At 46.1% G+C, this 15,924-nt stretch overlaps 2 protein-coding genes across 3 annotated transcripts in view; one reads left to right on the plus strand and one right to left on the minus strand.

Moving 5' to 3' along the window:
* Window positions 1-6,532: 6,532 nt before the first annotated feature.
* Window positions 6,533-14,068, minus strand: BHLHE41 (basic helix-loop-helix family member e41). The gene is made up of 5 exons (XM_007967990.3): window positions 12,947-14,068; window positions 12,748-12,811; window positions 12,298-12,405; window positions 11,856-11,967; window positions 6,533-11,392 (listed from the first exon to the last, which is right to left on the minus strand). Exons 1-5 carry the CDS (start codon window positions 13,006-13,008, stop codon window positions 10,290-10,292), a joined length of 1,449 nt encoding a protein of 482 aa, XP_007966181.1. The 5' UTR covers window positions 13,009-14,068; the 3' UTR covers window positions 6,533-10,289.
* Window positions 10,286-15,924, plus strand: part of SSPN (sarcospan) — a 112,318-nt gene continuing 106,679 nt past the window's right edge. The window contains exon 1 of one of the 2 annotated variants that reach the window (XM_073020568.1): window positions 10,286-10,376. The gene's annotated coding sequence lies outside the window, so the exon portion shown is untranslated. The remainder of the gene's footprint in view (window positions 10,377-15,924) is intronic. The other variant, XM_073020569.1, reaches the window with a different exon arrangement.

The raw sequence follows: 15,924 nt of genomic DNA on the forward strand, positions 1-15,924 counted from the left end.
AAATACTGAGCCCTGCGTTGAAGAAACTCATTGATAAAGGGACAAAGATGACGACACCTGGTAGAGCCAGCCTAGAGCTGAAGTAGCTGAGACTGTCAAGCCTTAGTCACATGTGTTGTGCATTCCATTATGGGTCACATTCTGAGGATCTGTTTCCACACAGGGGTTGGGGCCTTCTAAGAGGTGAGATACAACCTATTTTGCAAGTTTTGAAACTCACTTCTTCCTCTACAGGGCTATTACAGTTATTCTTGCTGACTAAAGGGATCAAATGATCAAAATCTCCTTTAATTTTCAGTTTTACAGAAGGAACCTCACTAGATGAGCAATTTTTTAGACATGGTAACTTGCAATAATTTGGACTAAAGTGAAATTGAATTAACTCTATTGTTAAGGGAACTCCATTAATGCTTCATCACTGTTTCCCATAAGCTTCCAAATCAGGCTGAATCTTGTCCCATTTGCAGGTATAAGGTGTTCACTGCCTTTGCCTCCTTCCCACTTGCTGATTTCTCTATGTAGTTTATTCTTTGGGTCACACAGTGCCTGGGACATAGCAAGTGTTCAGTAAGAGTGAAGGAAATGGATTCGTAACACACAATGCGATGCTTTGAGAAGTGCCCTGTTATCTCTGGAGGTGATCAGACTGAACTAGTTGCTAGAAATGTTCATTCATCCATCCAGAATATATTTATTGAGAGTCAATACATATTTATTTACAAAAGGCCATATTTATTTACTTATTTATTGCCAGACACCATTCTTGTATTGCACAAAGCAACGAACCAATCTGAGTCCCTGCTTATCCTAGTGAGGGGGACAAGCCATAAACAGATTATGAGTGTTCATACACACACAGAACACTGTTGTACATACACGATGACAGAGGTGATACCTGCTATGAAGAAAAACACAACAGTAAAAATAAAAGAATGTTGTTGGTGGGGAGGAAGTATTTTTATATATTGCCTATGGGCTGCTCGGGAAAGGCCTTTCTAAAGAGCGGTATTTGAAAAAAGACTTACAAAAGGTGGGGGAGAGGTGGTGATGGAATTGGCTTTCCAGATATCTGGAGACTCAGTCTGGCAGGCAGAAAAGGGAAAAAAATGCAAATATTCTGGTAAAGAATCAAGCCTGTCCTGCTGGAAGACCAGCAGGGAGGCTAGCATGAAAGGCGTGAGGAAAGGAGAGAAGAAAGAGGAGACAGTGAGTAGGAACTGAGATCCACCCCTTTCACCTGACATTCTTCCTAAGGGTCAACCGAAAAAACTTCGTGCTGAGGAAGAGGATGACTAATTGTTATAAATAATCATTGTGTTGGCAAATGCCTGGGAAGCTTTGAGACTCTGCTAGGAGTCGTAAACATCATGAGGGGTTATAACCTTGTCTGTATGGTCGCTGGTGTATTTCCAACGCCTGGCACATAGTAGAAGCTCAATATATATTTGAGTGAATGTTTGAAGTTTATCTTTGCTTTTTCAACCTTTCAGAATATTAATGACTAAATTGTCTCGTAAAAACAGTCTAACGTGGTGGAGGGCCTGGGGGAGGGGGAGGAAGTGCAATTGAAACTCAACCTATAGGACATTATGCATACATATCATTAACAGGCAAACAACAAACAAAGGATGCCTTGTGTTTTGTTAATGTCTGTTAGCTTCCAGCAGCCTGTCTCCAGGGTGGCACTCACTGTGCCATTTAGACTGGAGAGATTACAACCATTCTGTAATGTCTTAGCAAATACTGGCACCTGACCTGTCCAGATATTTCTGGCAACGTCTGAGATCTTTTTCCATCACATGACCAAAGCCATATTTGCAGAGGGTAGTGGTACTTCCCTACTTTTGCAACACCCTTGGGTATATTCAGTTATCTAAAAGACACTATGAACTCCAAATTTCTCCAAACTAATTGTTCATTTTAGACTGTTTATAAACAGGCATGTTTCAGAAAGTGTTACAAAATCGACGTGGTTACTTCCAAGAGTGAAAGTGTTAGATGATCAATTTGCCCAAAAGGGGTTTGTAAATAACTTTCTAGACGGTAACTTAAAAAACAAACAAGAAAACAAAACACAAATCCATCCCCCGGCCCCTGGCTACGTTAGTTTCCCTCGTTTTACTGCACCATGCAAAATCCGTTAGTGCCATAAAATCACTTCTCTTACTTTACGCCTTGAACGGAAAGTCACAGTGTATTTCATCACAATTAAATGGCCTAGTGCTTAATTAGTGGGAATTCAATTTGCAAAACTCCATGTGAGGGCAGTGAAAAGATGTAATGCCTCCGAGAACCGGTACTGCGACACCTCGTTTGCCCAGAACTCTGCTCTAGGACTTTCTCCCCACCCCCACCCACCGCTCGGGGTTTTCCCCGCAAGTCCTGGCCCAGGGACTGCTGGGGTCCCGCCCGGCCGCGGCCCGCCCTAGACCGGAGTTCCCGCCCCAAGGCCCTTTTGAGGCCGGTGTCGACCTTCGCGTAACCCGCGCCCAGGAGGGCCCCTTGGAAACTGCTGTGTCAGAATGGTTCGAGGAGTCCTGAGTCAGAGCCAGCTTTAATTCGGGAGGGATGACTACCCAGGGCTGGCCTGCGGAGACGCAGCCGGGAAGGGTGTGGTGCAGCTGTCGGGAGAGCGCGCTCGGGCCCGGCCGCCCCGGCTCCGCCCTCGGCCCGACGGTCCCCGCAGTCCCCCACCCCGCCGCCAGCCGCCGTCCCGGGGCCAGCGTCTGGAGAAGTGCGGACGCAGAGGGGCAGCGCGCACGCGCGAGGGCTGCGAGCAGGTCCCGCCCCTCCCCGCCCCCTCTCACGTGCTGCTCAGCGTGCGCCCAGACATGTGCGGACGCACGTGACAGCGCCGCGTCCGGCCCCGGTTCCCTAACCCCGCGCGGCTGTACTTTGAACCCAGGCGTGGGAGACTGGAGCGGGGAAGGGAGGAAGGAAAACCGGGCGGGGAGGCCGGCCTCGGGGAGAATGATATCATCTGCAGCTTTATCGCTAGGCAACCTAAGAATGCTTCTCCTCTCTCTCCAATCCTAAAGCTCCTTGAAGAGCTCAAGGCTGATGACATTATTCCCCGCTCCTTTCTTTCCCCCCAGCCCCCCATGCAGCGCTCAAACGTTGATTCAAGGAGCAAGGGTTGGTTTGCTTGAGGATCTTAACAGGCACCGCTTAGAAATCAATCCATTATCGCACCCACTTGGGTCTGCAGAGACCTTGGGGGGTGCATGCAGTCAGGTGCCTCTCTGGTCATACGCGGTTTACACAGCCACGATATGGCTATGCAGATAGATGAGCCTTGTTCAAGGTAATATATATTTGAAAACTAAGTCCTGCTTAAGGTGTCTTAGAATCCTGTGTCTTTATAATACTGTGTTATAAGGGTTTTTCTGGTTGCTCTGAGTTACAGGTCGGCAGGAGTTGGGTCCAGACTGAAGTCCCCCCTGTTACAGCTAATTTTCGAATCACAGTAAGGAAGCCGCAAGGCCGCATATGGAAGCAACATGTATTAAACTATTTGGAAGATATTCAATATCTCTGTTGTGAAGCACATAATACTCTGTGTGCACACCCATATGGAAAAGGCTCCAAAATTGAAACCTTAGCTAAAGTTCACAGTGCCCTAAAAATACTCTGTATAAAAACTGTAGCACATGGCCCTGTCTCCAGCTTGCTGGATTCTAGAGGTTCTCTCTGACCAGCTTCATAGGTTATTTTGGTCGCGATCCCTTCTGTTACAGAGAACCTCTAGGGCACAACCGGGACCACACAGGTATAGAGAGGTAGAAAGCCCACCAGATAATGTGGAGACTTCGTTACTAGGAAAGGCACATTTCTGGATGTCTCCGAAGTGAGTGGACGATAGAATAGTATGGTTATTTGTAGGAGACTTTGAAAATTATTTCCCTAGAATTTCATCTCTCTCAAAATTATTGCATACTCTATGCCATAATTTAGCAAGGTTATTATGCTGATCATCTTTCCTTCTTCACCGTCAAGTATACTCTGCCTCTGAGGATCGCACACGGACTAGCTCAGCTCATTCCGTGAGAAAACCTCAGCCTGTCCCTCCCCATTACTAAAACTATGGTATAAAAGTATAAAGAGCACTAGACTCAGAACCAAAAATCCTGGTTCTGTTACTGAGCTATATATATGACCTTGGACTAGTTCTTTGCCTCAGTTTCCTCCCAAAGGTTTTTGAAAGTCAGGCCTTAGGATGCCGTGTTTCCCTCTAGAGCTGCTCTGTCTCTCTCACTCCTTTACTCGAAGGGAAAGAAGTCACCATTAGTTTCTTTTGTAAAACAGATGGAGGAGGTGAGACACAGAGCTACTCATGAGGTACTGCTGTTTTTTCCCCTACCACATGAGATAATGATCATGCTCTGAATACTATCATGTCTCACTTTGCAGCAGGAAATATCATGACTCCCTAGTCCCAGCCCATGGTTCAAATCCTCAGGAGGCGATTTTGGTGAGAACCAGCATAGCAGTCAAATTCTAAAGAGACTGGCAAGTTAGGAAATCCTTGCTCAGACCTCAAGTCAAATATAGCCAATTAAACTGCACTGCAGCTTATTTTAAGTGGCACTTTTTAAAGTTTCATTTCCAGTTCTTCATTGCTAGTGTATAAAAATACAATGTATATTTGTTTATTGATGTTTTCTTCTGTAACTTTTCTAAATTCGTGTGTTTGTTCTAGGAGGATTTTTTTTTTTTTTTTTGGTAGATTGATTCCCTATGATTTATGTACCTGATAATGTCATCTCTAAATATAGAGAATTTTACTGTAAAAACATACATAAACTGTAGTGCAGCTTAGCACGGGAGCAGGGTAGGCCAGAGCCTTCTCTTTGGAGACGGCCTCATGCCCTTATTGTGCTGCTGTTCCTTCTGTAAAACCCAGCTACTTCTCACCTAGGCCTCCTCACTTAGATGCAATTAGTAGCTCCCACCCCCAGCACAGCATTGTATCCATCCCTGGATAGCACTTACTGTGTTGCAATGTAATTTATTTTAGTATAGGTCTATCACCCACACTAGACTCTGAGATCTTCAGAGGTGAATCTTTGATTCTCTAGTACTTATCATGGCACCTCACATACAGTGAGCAAAACAAATATCTGAATCCCCACACCATTTATTGAATACATAAACTCAACAACCAAAAAAAGGAATATGCTGTAATCAATGAGGAGTCTGAAACCTCTCACCATGGGTGTGTCTAAATTCAGAGGCAGCATCTGGGCCTACACACCCATCCTGTCAGTTCCCCAGAATACTTTTGCATTCTACCGGGCACCCAAGAGGTCCAACACCCAGAGGCAGAGGAGGTTACATACTAGAAGCAGAAGCCAGAGTCATCCTTAAATCAAAATGCTGAATCAGTTTCACTAGTGGCCCTCCGTCCCCTATTCTTAGCAACTGGAGAGAAGTGTTCATCCAATCAAGTAACTTATTCCTGACATGCAAATTTGTTTACTTTGTGGTTAGTTGTGGGCTAAAACCATTAGCAAGTTGCTTTTATTTTTATGTAATAAAATGATGGCGAAATATATAATGTATTTGAAGGCTTTTGCATAAGTAATCTTATAAGAAGCATCGCTGAGAATCTGGAAGTTAAAGGAACCAAAAAGCTTTGGGAAGAAAAGGTCACAGATTCTACAAATTCACACAACTTACTTGTAGAACCACCCTTCAGGTCCTCTGTCAGAGCCTATTTACTCTAATTTTAGCACATTTCAAATGGGTGTGGTAGTGTGTTTAAATGGTTTCCCAGCCCACAGTAAGTCAGAGGTAGCAAATTAGATAAGAGTTGGAGGAAGCACTCTGAGGCTTCAAGACGTGACAGCTGACAGGCTAGCTGTGCGTAAAGAGACTGAAAAACCCTATAAAAAGCAGGTAGAACTCAAAAAGAATTTGGTGCAGGTGCAATTACTCCCAGATGTCATGCATAGTGCAAAAATGATGTTTACAATGCTGACCCTGAATTATTGAGAAAGGTTAAGTATGTCCAGGGTAAGACATTTTAGAGGATATGTGTAATACATTTTAGTACGTGTTCCACTAAAATAAAATTCAAAAATGAAAAACAGCATTGGCATTCGAACATAGAAACTTTAGTTTTCTAAACCATTGACCGTTTGTCCCTCGTGTCAGACAAACTAGGCATCACTGAATTTAGAATTTTAAAATATCAACTTTTAAAAGGTGGTTTTATATTTGTTTGGAGTTTTCAATATGGAGTCTCTGAACGAGCATAAAAAACCCAATTTTAAAACAAACATAGAACTCCTAGAATAGCGTATTTTTAAAGAACATGCTGTGCATGTTTTCTAGTATAAATCCCATCTTAATCACAGAAAATATGTGATCATTTCCCACATCAATCCCTTACTTAAATTCTTCTATGAAAAACGGGAACTTCCATGGGACTTTAGCATGCACTGTAAATCCATCTTGAACTTGTTTAAAATAACAGTGAGAACAATGGGTGGGTCTAAATATATTGAGCTGAGGGTCCCAATAGGTTAAGAATTTTTGTTTAATGAAAAATATCAGGTTGCTACCTGAAGTAGAATACCATGATCACAACAGTACAGCCAGCTTTTGGCAATATAATGGTCTTAAGTCATTCACGAGAGCTCCGTTCATTTCTAGCTAATGTAAAATCCTTCGTGTGTTTGCCCAGCCATGTATCTCCAGAGGCTCTGCTGGCAATCACTTTCCATGGAAAGGTTAAGAATTGACCTGTGACATCGAAAGGAGCAGGCTGAGCCTCCTTTTACATAACTTTTGAACAAATCTCAGGTGACTGGCAATAACCAAAGTCATGGCCTGGATGGCCAGAAACAGGGAACTAAATGAAAAATAGTTTCACAATGATAGGAACTAAAACTCCAAATTTTACATAGCTATTAAAGTGTTGTTTCTAGTGCCTTGAAAACGTGCTTAAGGTTAGCTCTTTGGAGGGGAGGGAAGGGCCTTTTTTTCAATTCAATATAAAGTTTGCTAAGAAATATGTGTATATAAAATTAATCTTTTAAAAGATTACGTAAAATATATGTATGTAAAATTAAATTTTTATGAGTATAATACTATGCTCATAAAAACATTGACTCAAGATTCATATTTGCCTGAAGTTGGAAAATCATTTTAGCTGAAATTTCACCACTACAAGTATAGAAGCCTCTTTAGTGAATTATAATGACTTAAGCCTTTTAATTCATTAAAATAAATCAATGACCAGAATAACATTTTTTTCAGATTTTAGATGCAATATAGGTAATATTATTTTTGCATTTCTGTTCTAACTTTATCTTATCATGTTACCATATGGGTACTTGGACTAAATAACTGACTTATAAAATCTGGCCCAACTCTGAAGTTTATCTCATTCTACCAAAATTATACACATGCTAAAAACATTGTATTATCCTCTGATTCACTCTTAATCCTTTTTGGTTATGAAACTAATATTACTACAGTAGTGGCATCAAAATATAGCTCAAAATATTTGAAATGCTGTTTTTCCCATTCTGATTCAGATAATTTTTCTAAAGTTCAATAAATTGACAATGCTTGAAAATCCTACATAGTTTTCCAGTGTTAATTTCAATTTCCTTTGTTCTATGGTTTGTTACAAAGCTTCATGAAGGGTGCTCAATCAAGTTCAGCTTACTTGGTCCAAGATACTGCAATGGGAAGTAGTTGACTGACTGAGGGATATGATAGAGCTGGCCGCTAGTGCTAGTGCTGACTCTAGGTAGCTCTGTGACCTTGGGAAGATACTTAATATCTCTGGGCTTCCTTTCTTTTTTTCCTATGAGGAAATGCAGGGGACTGGATGAGCCCTGGCTCCTTCTGGCTCCACACTGTTACGACTTGCAGTTCAGTTGCCACGAAGTCAGCAGAGGGAGCACTTTTTCTACATCTTATACAATGTGACTCTCATTTAAACATTTTTCAAAAATCAAGGGGGTTGTGAAGAACATTCCTGAAACTAAAAGCTGACAATCCTTCACTCAGTTTGTATCATTGTCACAGATTTGAATGGAAATTTGAGAAAAATCTAGAAATTATTTCTGATCCTGGAATTCCATGATAAAGTCCCATGACAGAATTATTTTATAAAAATTAAGAAGCCAAAACACTCTCATGTTAAGCACCCCTATGTGATCATCTATTTATACAAGACCCAGTGAAAGAGAAACACCTGACCATACTAGAGAGGCTATCTGATGTCACAGACAAAAAGTGAAAACCTTGTCAATCATTAAAACAATAGAAAATTGGGTCTAACATAAACAAATCACACAAGTTAATTGGTAGGTTTTTCTTTTGCACTTTTCATTAAGATACAGTGGAAACAAGCAGGTAGACACAGCCAGAGCCTGGAGGCTTGCAAGAGATTGGAAATGTGTGACATCAAGCCAATGACAAAAAAAGCTGTATATCTGAGAACCTCAGTGATTTGTATCCCTACAGTCATAGATATCTCAAAACTAATTGAGGATCCATTGTCTTTTTTAATTATTAGACAATATCATACCGTATATTAAAGTTTTTATTCCTTAGTAAGAATTTTTAAATCACAAAATAGTGTGGCAATATTTAGGTAATAGAATTTATGGAGTGCTGAAAATACTAGAATATAAAGATAATTTCTAGTTTATCTTCACATACTAAACTTTTCTAAACCAGCTGGTTTCTTGCAGACAGTATTTATTTTTTTAAAATAATTTAAGACAGCATAAGCTTGTACCAAGCATAAGCGTTGTAACAAAAGTGCAACTTTTCAGCAAATCCTCCCCAAAAGATATTTTAACTCAAAATATCATTAGCACATATTTTCTCCCTACAAAAATAGCATGTCAGACATCATTAATTGGATGTATTAACAACTATGTACATAAGAGCCACCTTGTAGGCTAAGAGTTTAACGTTGTTTAAACACAGCGTTTGAGGCAAACAGTAGCAACAGCAGCAGCAAATGCACCAAACTGACGAAAAGACCCAGATATTTTCCTCACTCATAGTCAGACTGTTGTGTCTCACCCCTTACATAACATCCAAGTGAGATTTCTCACAGTGCTACCTTGGCAACAAACTAAAAATATCTAGACAAGGTCTTGGTTTAAGCCTTATTAAAAAAGCTTTCTTTGTGATTATCTGGTATCTGGTTTGGTCTCCAGAAAATACATAGACTTGGAGATAGGAAGGCCTCACAGGACTTCATTCCATATCTTTACAGCATTTCCAATCAAAATTGACCAGTTAAATGCTTTCGTTCACTTTTGTCATTTAGCAGAATATAGGATATATCAGTTTGGACTTTTGTTTTTAAGTTCAGTGCACTTTTTTACAGTAAGATTACAAAAATTTAGGAACATGATGGATTAATGAGAGTGGGAATAGATGCACTCGAGATCTGTGTGTATAGATACCTATCTATGGATAAACAGAAATTTGTATAGATAAAGAAATTAAGGTGAGTCCATTGATTCATGGTCAATTTCTCAATAAAGTGTTAGCAAATGTACTAGGAATGATTCTGGCCTTCTCATCCATCACCTTCCCTGACTTAGTTCTGACGATGGCCCAGCTCCGTGTTTCTTTAACAAGTGCAAGTTACTAAGAGATACCATTTAAACCACTTCAGAATAAGTTGCAACGTGAGCAACTGCATCCTCACTTCTTTGAAAAATAGATGCCTTTTAGAAAGCTGAACATTAGAAAATACTGAAGAGTAAATTCAATTCTAAAAGATCCTCAATCTGTTTGTGGAAAGTCTCCTAAAACAGGCAGGGCAACTTTGAGAACTACCTCTACATAACAACTATCTGCTGTTCCATGTCAACTTCAGTCAAAGACGTCAAAGGTGTTAACATGTTTCCCCTACCCCGGGGTTCACCTAGCTTACCCATAGAACAGACCCTTCTGACTTCCTCTCGAATTAGGTTCCAATTTTAAGAGATAATGGAACATGGCCTAAAAGGGGACAAAACTTATTTGGGGGATTATTAAAAAAAAAAAAAAAAAAGAAGAAGAACCACCAATATCTTTCGCAGAGGATCTTTTACAGCTGGTGGGGGAAAGAAAGGGATGTTAGTGTGTGGAGGGTGGGGTGGTGAGGGATGAGCAAAACAGGAACTCCAAATGTACACATAACACCTGTTTTGTTGTTCTTGTTTATGCCTGTCGTGCATCTATTACACTTCCTCCCTTAAAGACGTTAAGGGTGTTTTAACTTCTCACTCCGCTTGAACCTCCGTCCTTTGAGACGCAAGGATTCAGGGTGCTTCCTTTCCTGGCTGCGAGGGATCTTCCTGAGCAGAGCTCTCCGGGTTCCCCGGCTCGCGGGGGCCGGCGAAGGGCAGGTGGGTGCGGCCGTGCGGGTGTTGTGGGTGCGGCGCCCCAAGGGGCGCCACCTCGTGCGGCAGGAGGGTCGCGGCGGCGGCGCCCGCCTTCTCGGGAGGGGGCGACAACACCGAGGACAGGCAGGGGAAGGCGGCGGCGGCGGCGGCAGCGGCGGCGGCGGCGGCCGCGGCTGCGGCCGGAGCAGGGATGCCGGGGTATAGCAGTGGGAACGGGGCGGCGGCCGCCGCCGGGTACAGATACTTCTCCAGGCTGCTCTTGTCCAGGAAGGGCTGCACGTAGGCGGCGGCTGCAGAAGGCGAGAGGAAGCAGAAGGGCAGGCAGAAGGGGGCCGCGGCGGCCGCGGGCTGCGGGAAGGGCGCGCCCCCGCCTCCGCCGAACGCCACCAGCGAGCTGAGCAGGGCGGCGTCGGGTCTCAGCAGCGCGGCCGCGGCGGCAGGGTCGGGCCCCAGGAGCGCAGCTGCCGCCGCCGCCGCGCCGCCCCCCGGGCCGCCGCCGCTGCCGCCGCCGCGGGTATCCAGCTTCATCCTCTTGGGCGCCGGCAAGTCCTCCCCGGGAGGCTCCTGCTTGATGGTGACGCGGCTCGCCCCCGCGCCTTTGCCTTTCTCGCGGTCCGGCCGGGCCTCGGCTTCGCCGCCGTAGCCGCTGTCGGTGTCCGTGTCGTTCTCGGCGGCGAGCTCGGCGCTGGGCTGAGTCCGCTGGATGACCGGCACGCAGTAGGCGAGGGGCTCCAGCTTCTGCCCCGCGCGCTCCAGGCAGGGGGCGGCCGCGGACCCGGCGGCCGAGGGAGCGCCGGTGCCTTTGCTCAGAGGGACCTGTTGAGTCAACAGCTGCGGGGTGGGCAAGAACTGGGTGGCCACGGCGTGCAAGTGGTTGATCAGCTGGACACACCGCGGCTCCCTGGGTGTCCAGCTCTCAAACCGGGAGAGGTATTGCAAGACTTCTTTGGCGCATGTTTGAAATCCCGAGTGGAACGCATCCAAGTCGGACTGAATGGGCGATTTCAGAGATCGCTCCCCTAGGATGAGGAAGGGATGGGGGGGTAGGGACGGAGGAGTGGAGGCAAGAAGAAACATACCCACGTTAAAACATCTGCTTATCACGTGGGCCCTGCATCGACTAAAGTGATCTCGGTTTTTCCCCAGTATTCAAGTGATATAATCCACCGGTTGCCGAGAGAAGGGGGGTGGCGGAGGTGCGGAGCTGGGAGAGGGCGCTCTCCGCCCAGCTGAAAACCAAAGTGGAGCGGGTGCAACCGCCACTTTAAAACCTGATTCCTCCGAGTTCTGCTGAAAGCCTCTAGGATGCTTCGGGAAATGGGCTCGTTCCAATGAAGGGAAAGTATAAAGCAATTTAACAAATGAGAGGGAACCCATGAGCCCACCGAAAGAGGTGGGGTGCAGGTGAAGGAGTCCTGACACTGCTCCCCTGTGGGCTGCCCCGCTTCATCAGGGTAGGCTGGCCTCCCTGAACTGACTTACCATTCTGTAAAGCAATTATCTTCTGATGCTGTTGCTCGGTTAAGGCGGTTAAAGCTTTTAGGTGTTTCAGAGTTAATTCCAAGACTACGGCTTTCTCCAGATGCCCCAGAGTCTGCAGTAGGGCAAAAAAGAAAGGGGCACTTGGTTACTTAAAAAGCACACATTTGGCTTAATTGGCTGTCCATTCAGCACAGCAATTTAAGCAAACACTTTCAAAGAAGTACTATTATTATACTTCTTGAGCTTTCCACAAGACAGGTTATAAATGATTTCTTGCCTTCAGCTGGGAGCACCGACTCAGTTTGCGGGAAACTCTGTACGGTATAGCACAAGTTGTAAATCAGGAACTTATATTTACATTTATTCTTATATTTTCTGGGAGTCGCACCAGACTATTAAAACGCCCTTGGAGAGCAGCAAAGAATGAAAATGTGCATCTTACTGTCAGTTTCAGATGTTCAGGCAGTAAATCTTTCAGCTGAGCAATGCATTCATTAATTCGGTCTCTTCTTTTCTTTTCTATTAATCTGTGCGGTAATTTGTAGGTATCCTTAATATATGAGAGTCATGGAAAAGAGAAAACAGTAAGCGAAACATTCATTTATTGGATATTACCCTCGTCTGTCCCTCCCCGCCCCCCACCACCATAAAACATACTATGTGATAAACTACACCCAAGAAACCTCTTTCCTCTGGACTGTTCTGCAATGCAATTTAAATTCAGGTATGATGTTTAATATCCCCTTGAGAGTACCCAGCAAGCCACTTAAAATTCACAGTTGGGGAAGCTCAGGGGCTGGAATATATTTGCAGGCAGAGCTTCGCTGTGAAATCAATGGCCCTAATTAACTACCCATGCAGGTTATGAAGAATATCGGGAACTTACACTTACCTTGGTATCGTCTCGTTTCATGCTCCTTTTGGGTTTACACATATACAAAGAGGAATAGTCCAGTCTGCAAAACAGAAATCAGCATCAGGCACCCATTCGGGGAGGGGCTCTGCCCTCGCCAGCTCCATACCACTTTCTGGAGAAGAAAAAAATCAAACCAAAGCCTAGACAGATAGTCGCAAGGGTGCGTGCACCTTACCCTATAAAATCTCTATGTTCCAGTAACTGTCTCTCTTGCAAATGAGGAATTCCTTCGTCCATGTTCAACTGCTGTTCGTTTCCTCTGTTTCGATTTTTGGGGCTCTGTACAATAATCTGTGGGACGGTAGGCTTGGGAGATCTTGGGGGGATCTATGCGTCTCCAGTCTCTCTCTCTCGCTCTCCCTCTTCAGTGCAGTGTTGAAAGTGTGAAGCAGTTGGTCCCCCCTCCACCACGCTCGCACACACACACGCACACACACGCACACTCGCGCCGGCCCCACTGCGCTGGTAGTTTGCTCTCACTCCAGGCAGTGTTTGGCCACAGGGCACGCGCGTCGCCGGCCAGACCAGCACCCAGCTCACGTGCGGAACGTACCATCCGCGGTCCAGCCCGGAGGGGGGCGGGGGAGGAGGGGCCGGGCCGGGAGGGGGCGTTGGGAGAAGGCGGTGAGAGAAGGCGAACTGCAGGAGGGGGCGGGGACACCTGATCAGGGCCACCGGAAAGGAAAAACAACTTCGGCCAAGCTATTCATCTTCCCAAAGGCGATGCAGTCGGCAGGGGGAGGGGAAGTGGCGGTGCGGGGGTGCGGGGCAGCCTGAGCTTCCTTGGCTCGGAAATGCGACTCCCTGGGTTCGTCCGTTATTACGGTGCAGGAATGTGAACGTGGCTTTTTGCTTTTCCACCGACTGTGCTGTTGGTTTGAACCATAGAAAGGAAAGAAAAAGAGAATTCGCGGTGGGTAAACTTGAGTCCCAAAGGAAATTTTGGAGACTTGTTTGCTCACTGATCAGTGGGGCGGAGTGGTTGCCTCGAGAAGCAGCAACTTGCAGTCCGCTCCTTGAAGGATTTAAGACACATGAAAACGTTGTCACCGGGTCCGAATGTCGCAATCCAAGTGTCTTTCGGTGACACGGTGTTCCTGGGCCACCTAAACTTCCCCGCAATAGCCGGAATTGCGGTGCCACTAATCACAGCAGCAGATGACGACGTTTGGAGCCGCGTGTGCTCCTGGAGGAACGCGGCGGGGAGCGAGCCGGGGTTGAGTGGGGGCTGGGGAGGGAGAAGGGGGTGGCACGAGAGGGGCTATCACAGAAAAGCTATGCAGCATTTATCACCCGCCCGCTCAACTCCGCCGCGTTCCGAGCCTCCGGTGACGCTACGTGCTTTCCCCATCCCCCCGTCCCCCCGTCCCCCCGCGCGATAAGAGACGCCCGGAGTGTGCAGAGCCCACGTTTACTACCGCTGGCACCTCCAAAGCCTCCCTCCTTAATCCTGTCTCAAACGGGTACCAGCACAGGGCCAGCAACGTGATCCGACCTGCCGCTGCTGCCACATCACTGCTCGGGGAACCCGTGCGCGCGCGCGCTCGCCTTGCTGCCCCGGCGCTCGGCGCTGGGAAGCACAGGCCAGCAAGAGCCGGGTTACCTTTCCCCAGAGCCACTCCGGGAGCCTGACTCACTGCTAGTGAGAGTTACCAGGAGGTACCCGGGGATGCACACTGCCCACGCCGCCCTGCGAGTCCAGGGGAAAGCATGTCTTGAGGGACTCCCAGGGGTGGGATGGAGGGGATATATATATTTCTCTAGATACACATAAAAGCATAGAGATAAAACCAAGGTTTTTCCTGCACCAAGAGGGATATTTACATTCTTCCCGGGGTGATCTCCGAAACACTGATTATTGCCAGTGATAAGTGAACCGAGGGGAGAACGCCGAAGGTACACGCACCAGGGCGCAGCAGGGACTGGGGCGCCCGCTACGTGTCCCCCAGCCCGCCCCGCCGGGCACGGGTTCCGGGGACGGATCTGGGTCGCGGGAAGCGGCGGCTGGGAGGAGGTCACGTGTCTGCGGGAGTCGCGTCTCCTCCCCGACTCCAGGAGCAGCCCAGGCCGCGGCGGCCGCTCGCGCTGCTGCAGTCTCCGGAGTCCTGGGCGGAGACGCGCACTGCGTCTGGCTTCGTGACTCGGGCGGCGGCGGCGGCCCAGGATCACCCCGGCGTGAGGAGACGCTCGCGGTCCGTTCAGTTCATCTGTTTAGAGGGCCTTTTAAGGTCTCTGGAGTTCCTCAAATAGGGGGACGTATTTTGCACCAAACAGAACAGGCAATTTAATCACGATGGTTCTTAATTTAAAAAGTATTTTTAAAATGCCGACTTTATTTTAAACCTCCGTCCGACCTCTGTCCTATTTCCAAAAGGTTAGGTAATTAAGACCCTTTAATGGTGAGGGCACGTTGGAGACCTAAAAGGGACCCATTCTTGCAGTACTGTATCATTTTTACCTCTTTTTAATTGATTAAAAATGGGAATGCCGTTAGGTGAATAATTTAAAAATTAAAACACCAGTTCCCCTTCTAGATTTCCGAATGTTTGGAGTAGAAAGGGGATGCAAACATTTGCTCCAGAGCTAAATTTCACTTGAAAAGGATGACTGGTTAGGGAAAATGAAATAAAGACAAGATCACTGCATTTTGGCCTTGTTGGGCTAAAAACACAAGGCAGACATCTGACCAGGGCAAACCTTAGAAGCTAAGTCTGGGGCAGAGATTAAATGCAAGTTGGAATAGGAGGAACATGATCAGGAGGAGCCTTGAGGCTCAAGGGTGAGTTAAGTAAGCTTGCAGCGCCCCATAATTTAAAGGGACAAAAAGCTGCAAATGACAGATGAAACTTTTATCTGTTATCTCTTTGAATCTCCTCTTTCCCCCATCCCTTCTGCTGCAAGCTTCCCTACTTCCATACCCATTTCCCGCGACACCGACTCGAACTGCAAATGCCGTCTTTTCCCATTTTTGATCTCCTTTGTTGTTCTCGGTCCCCTTTTCCTGTTCTTTTCTGTCTTTCCTTTACGTACTCACCTTTTACTCATGTTTCCCATTTTCGTTTCTTCTTTATCTTCCTTTCCCTGATGTTCTCTGTCTACCTTTTCCTGGTTAAATGCCAGCTTTTGCCCTTTCTCTGTAGTTTTGTTAATCTC

This window comes from Chlorocebus sabaeus, chromosome 11 (genome assembly GCF_047675955.1).
Source record: "Chlorocebus sabaeus isolate Y175 chromosome 11, mChlSab1.0.hap1, whole genome shotgun sequence".
NCBI lineage: Eukaryota > Metazoa > Chordata > Mammalia > Primates > Cercopithecidae > Chlorocebus > Chlorocebus sabaeus.

What these genes read in the sequence shown, in the direction of transcription:
- BHLHE41 (XM_007967990.3), bottom strand. Translation starts at nt 13,008, where the DNA reads ATGGACGAAGGAATTCCTCATTTGCAAGAGAGACAGTTACTGGAACAT. An exon ending in GAACATAGAGATTTTATAGG is followed by an intron (nt 12,812 to 12,946) that starts GTAAGGTGCACG and finishes TCTGTTTTGCAG; the next exon opens with ACTGGACTATTCCTCTTTGT. An exon ending in CTGAACATCTGAAACTGACA is followed by an intron (nt 11,968 to 12,297) that starts GTAAGATGCACA and finishes GCCCTACTGCAG; the next exon opens with ACTCTGGGGCATCTGGAGAA.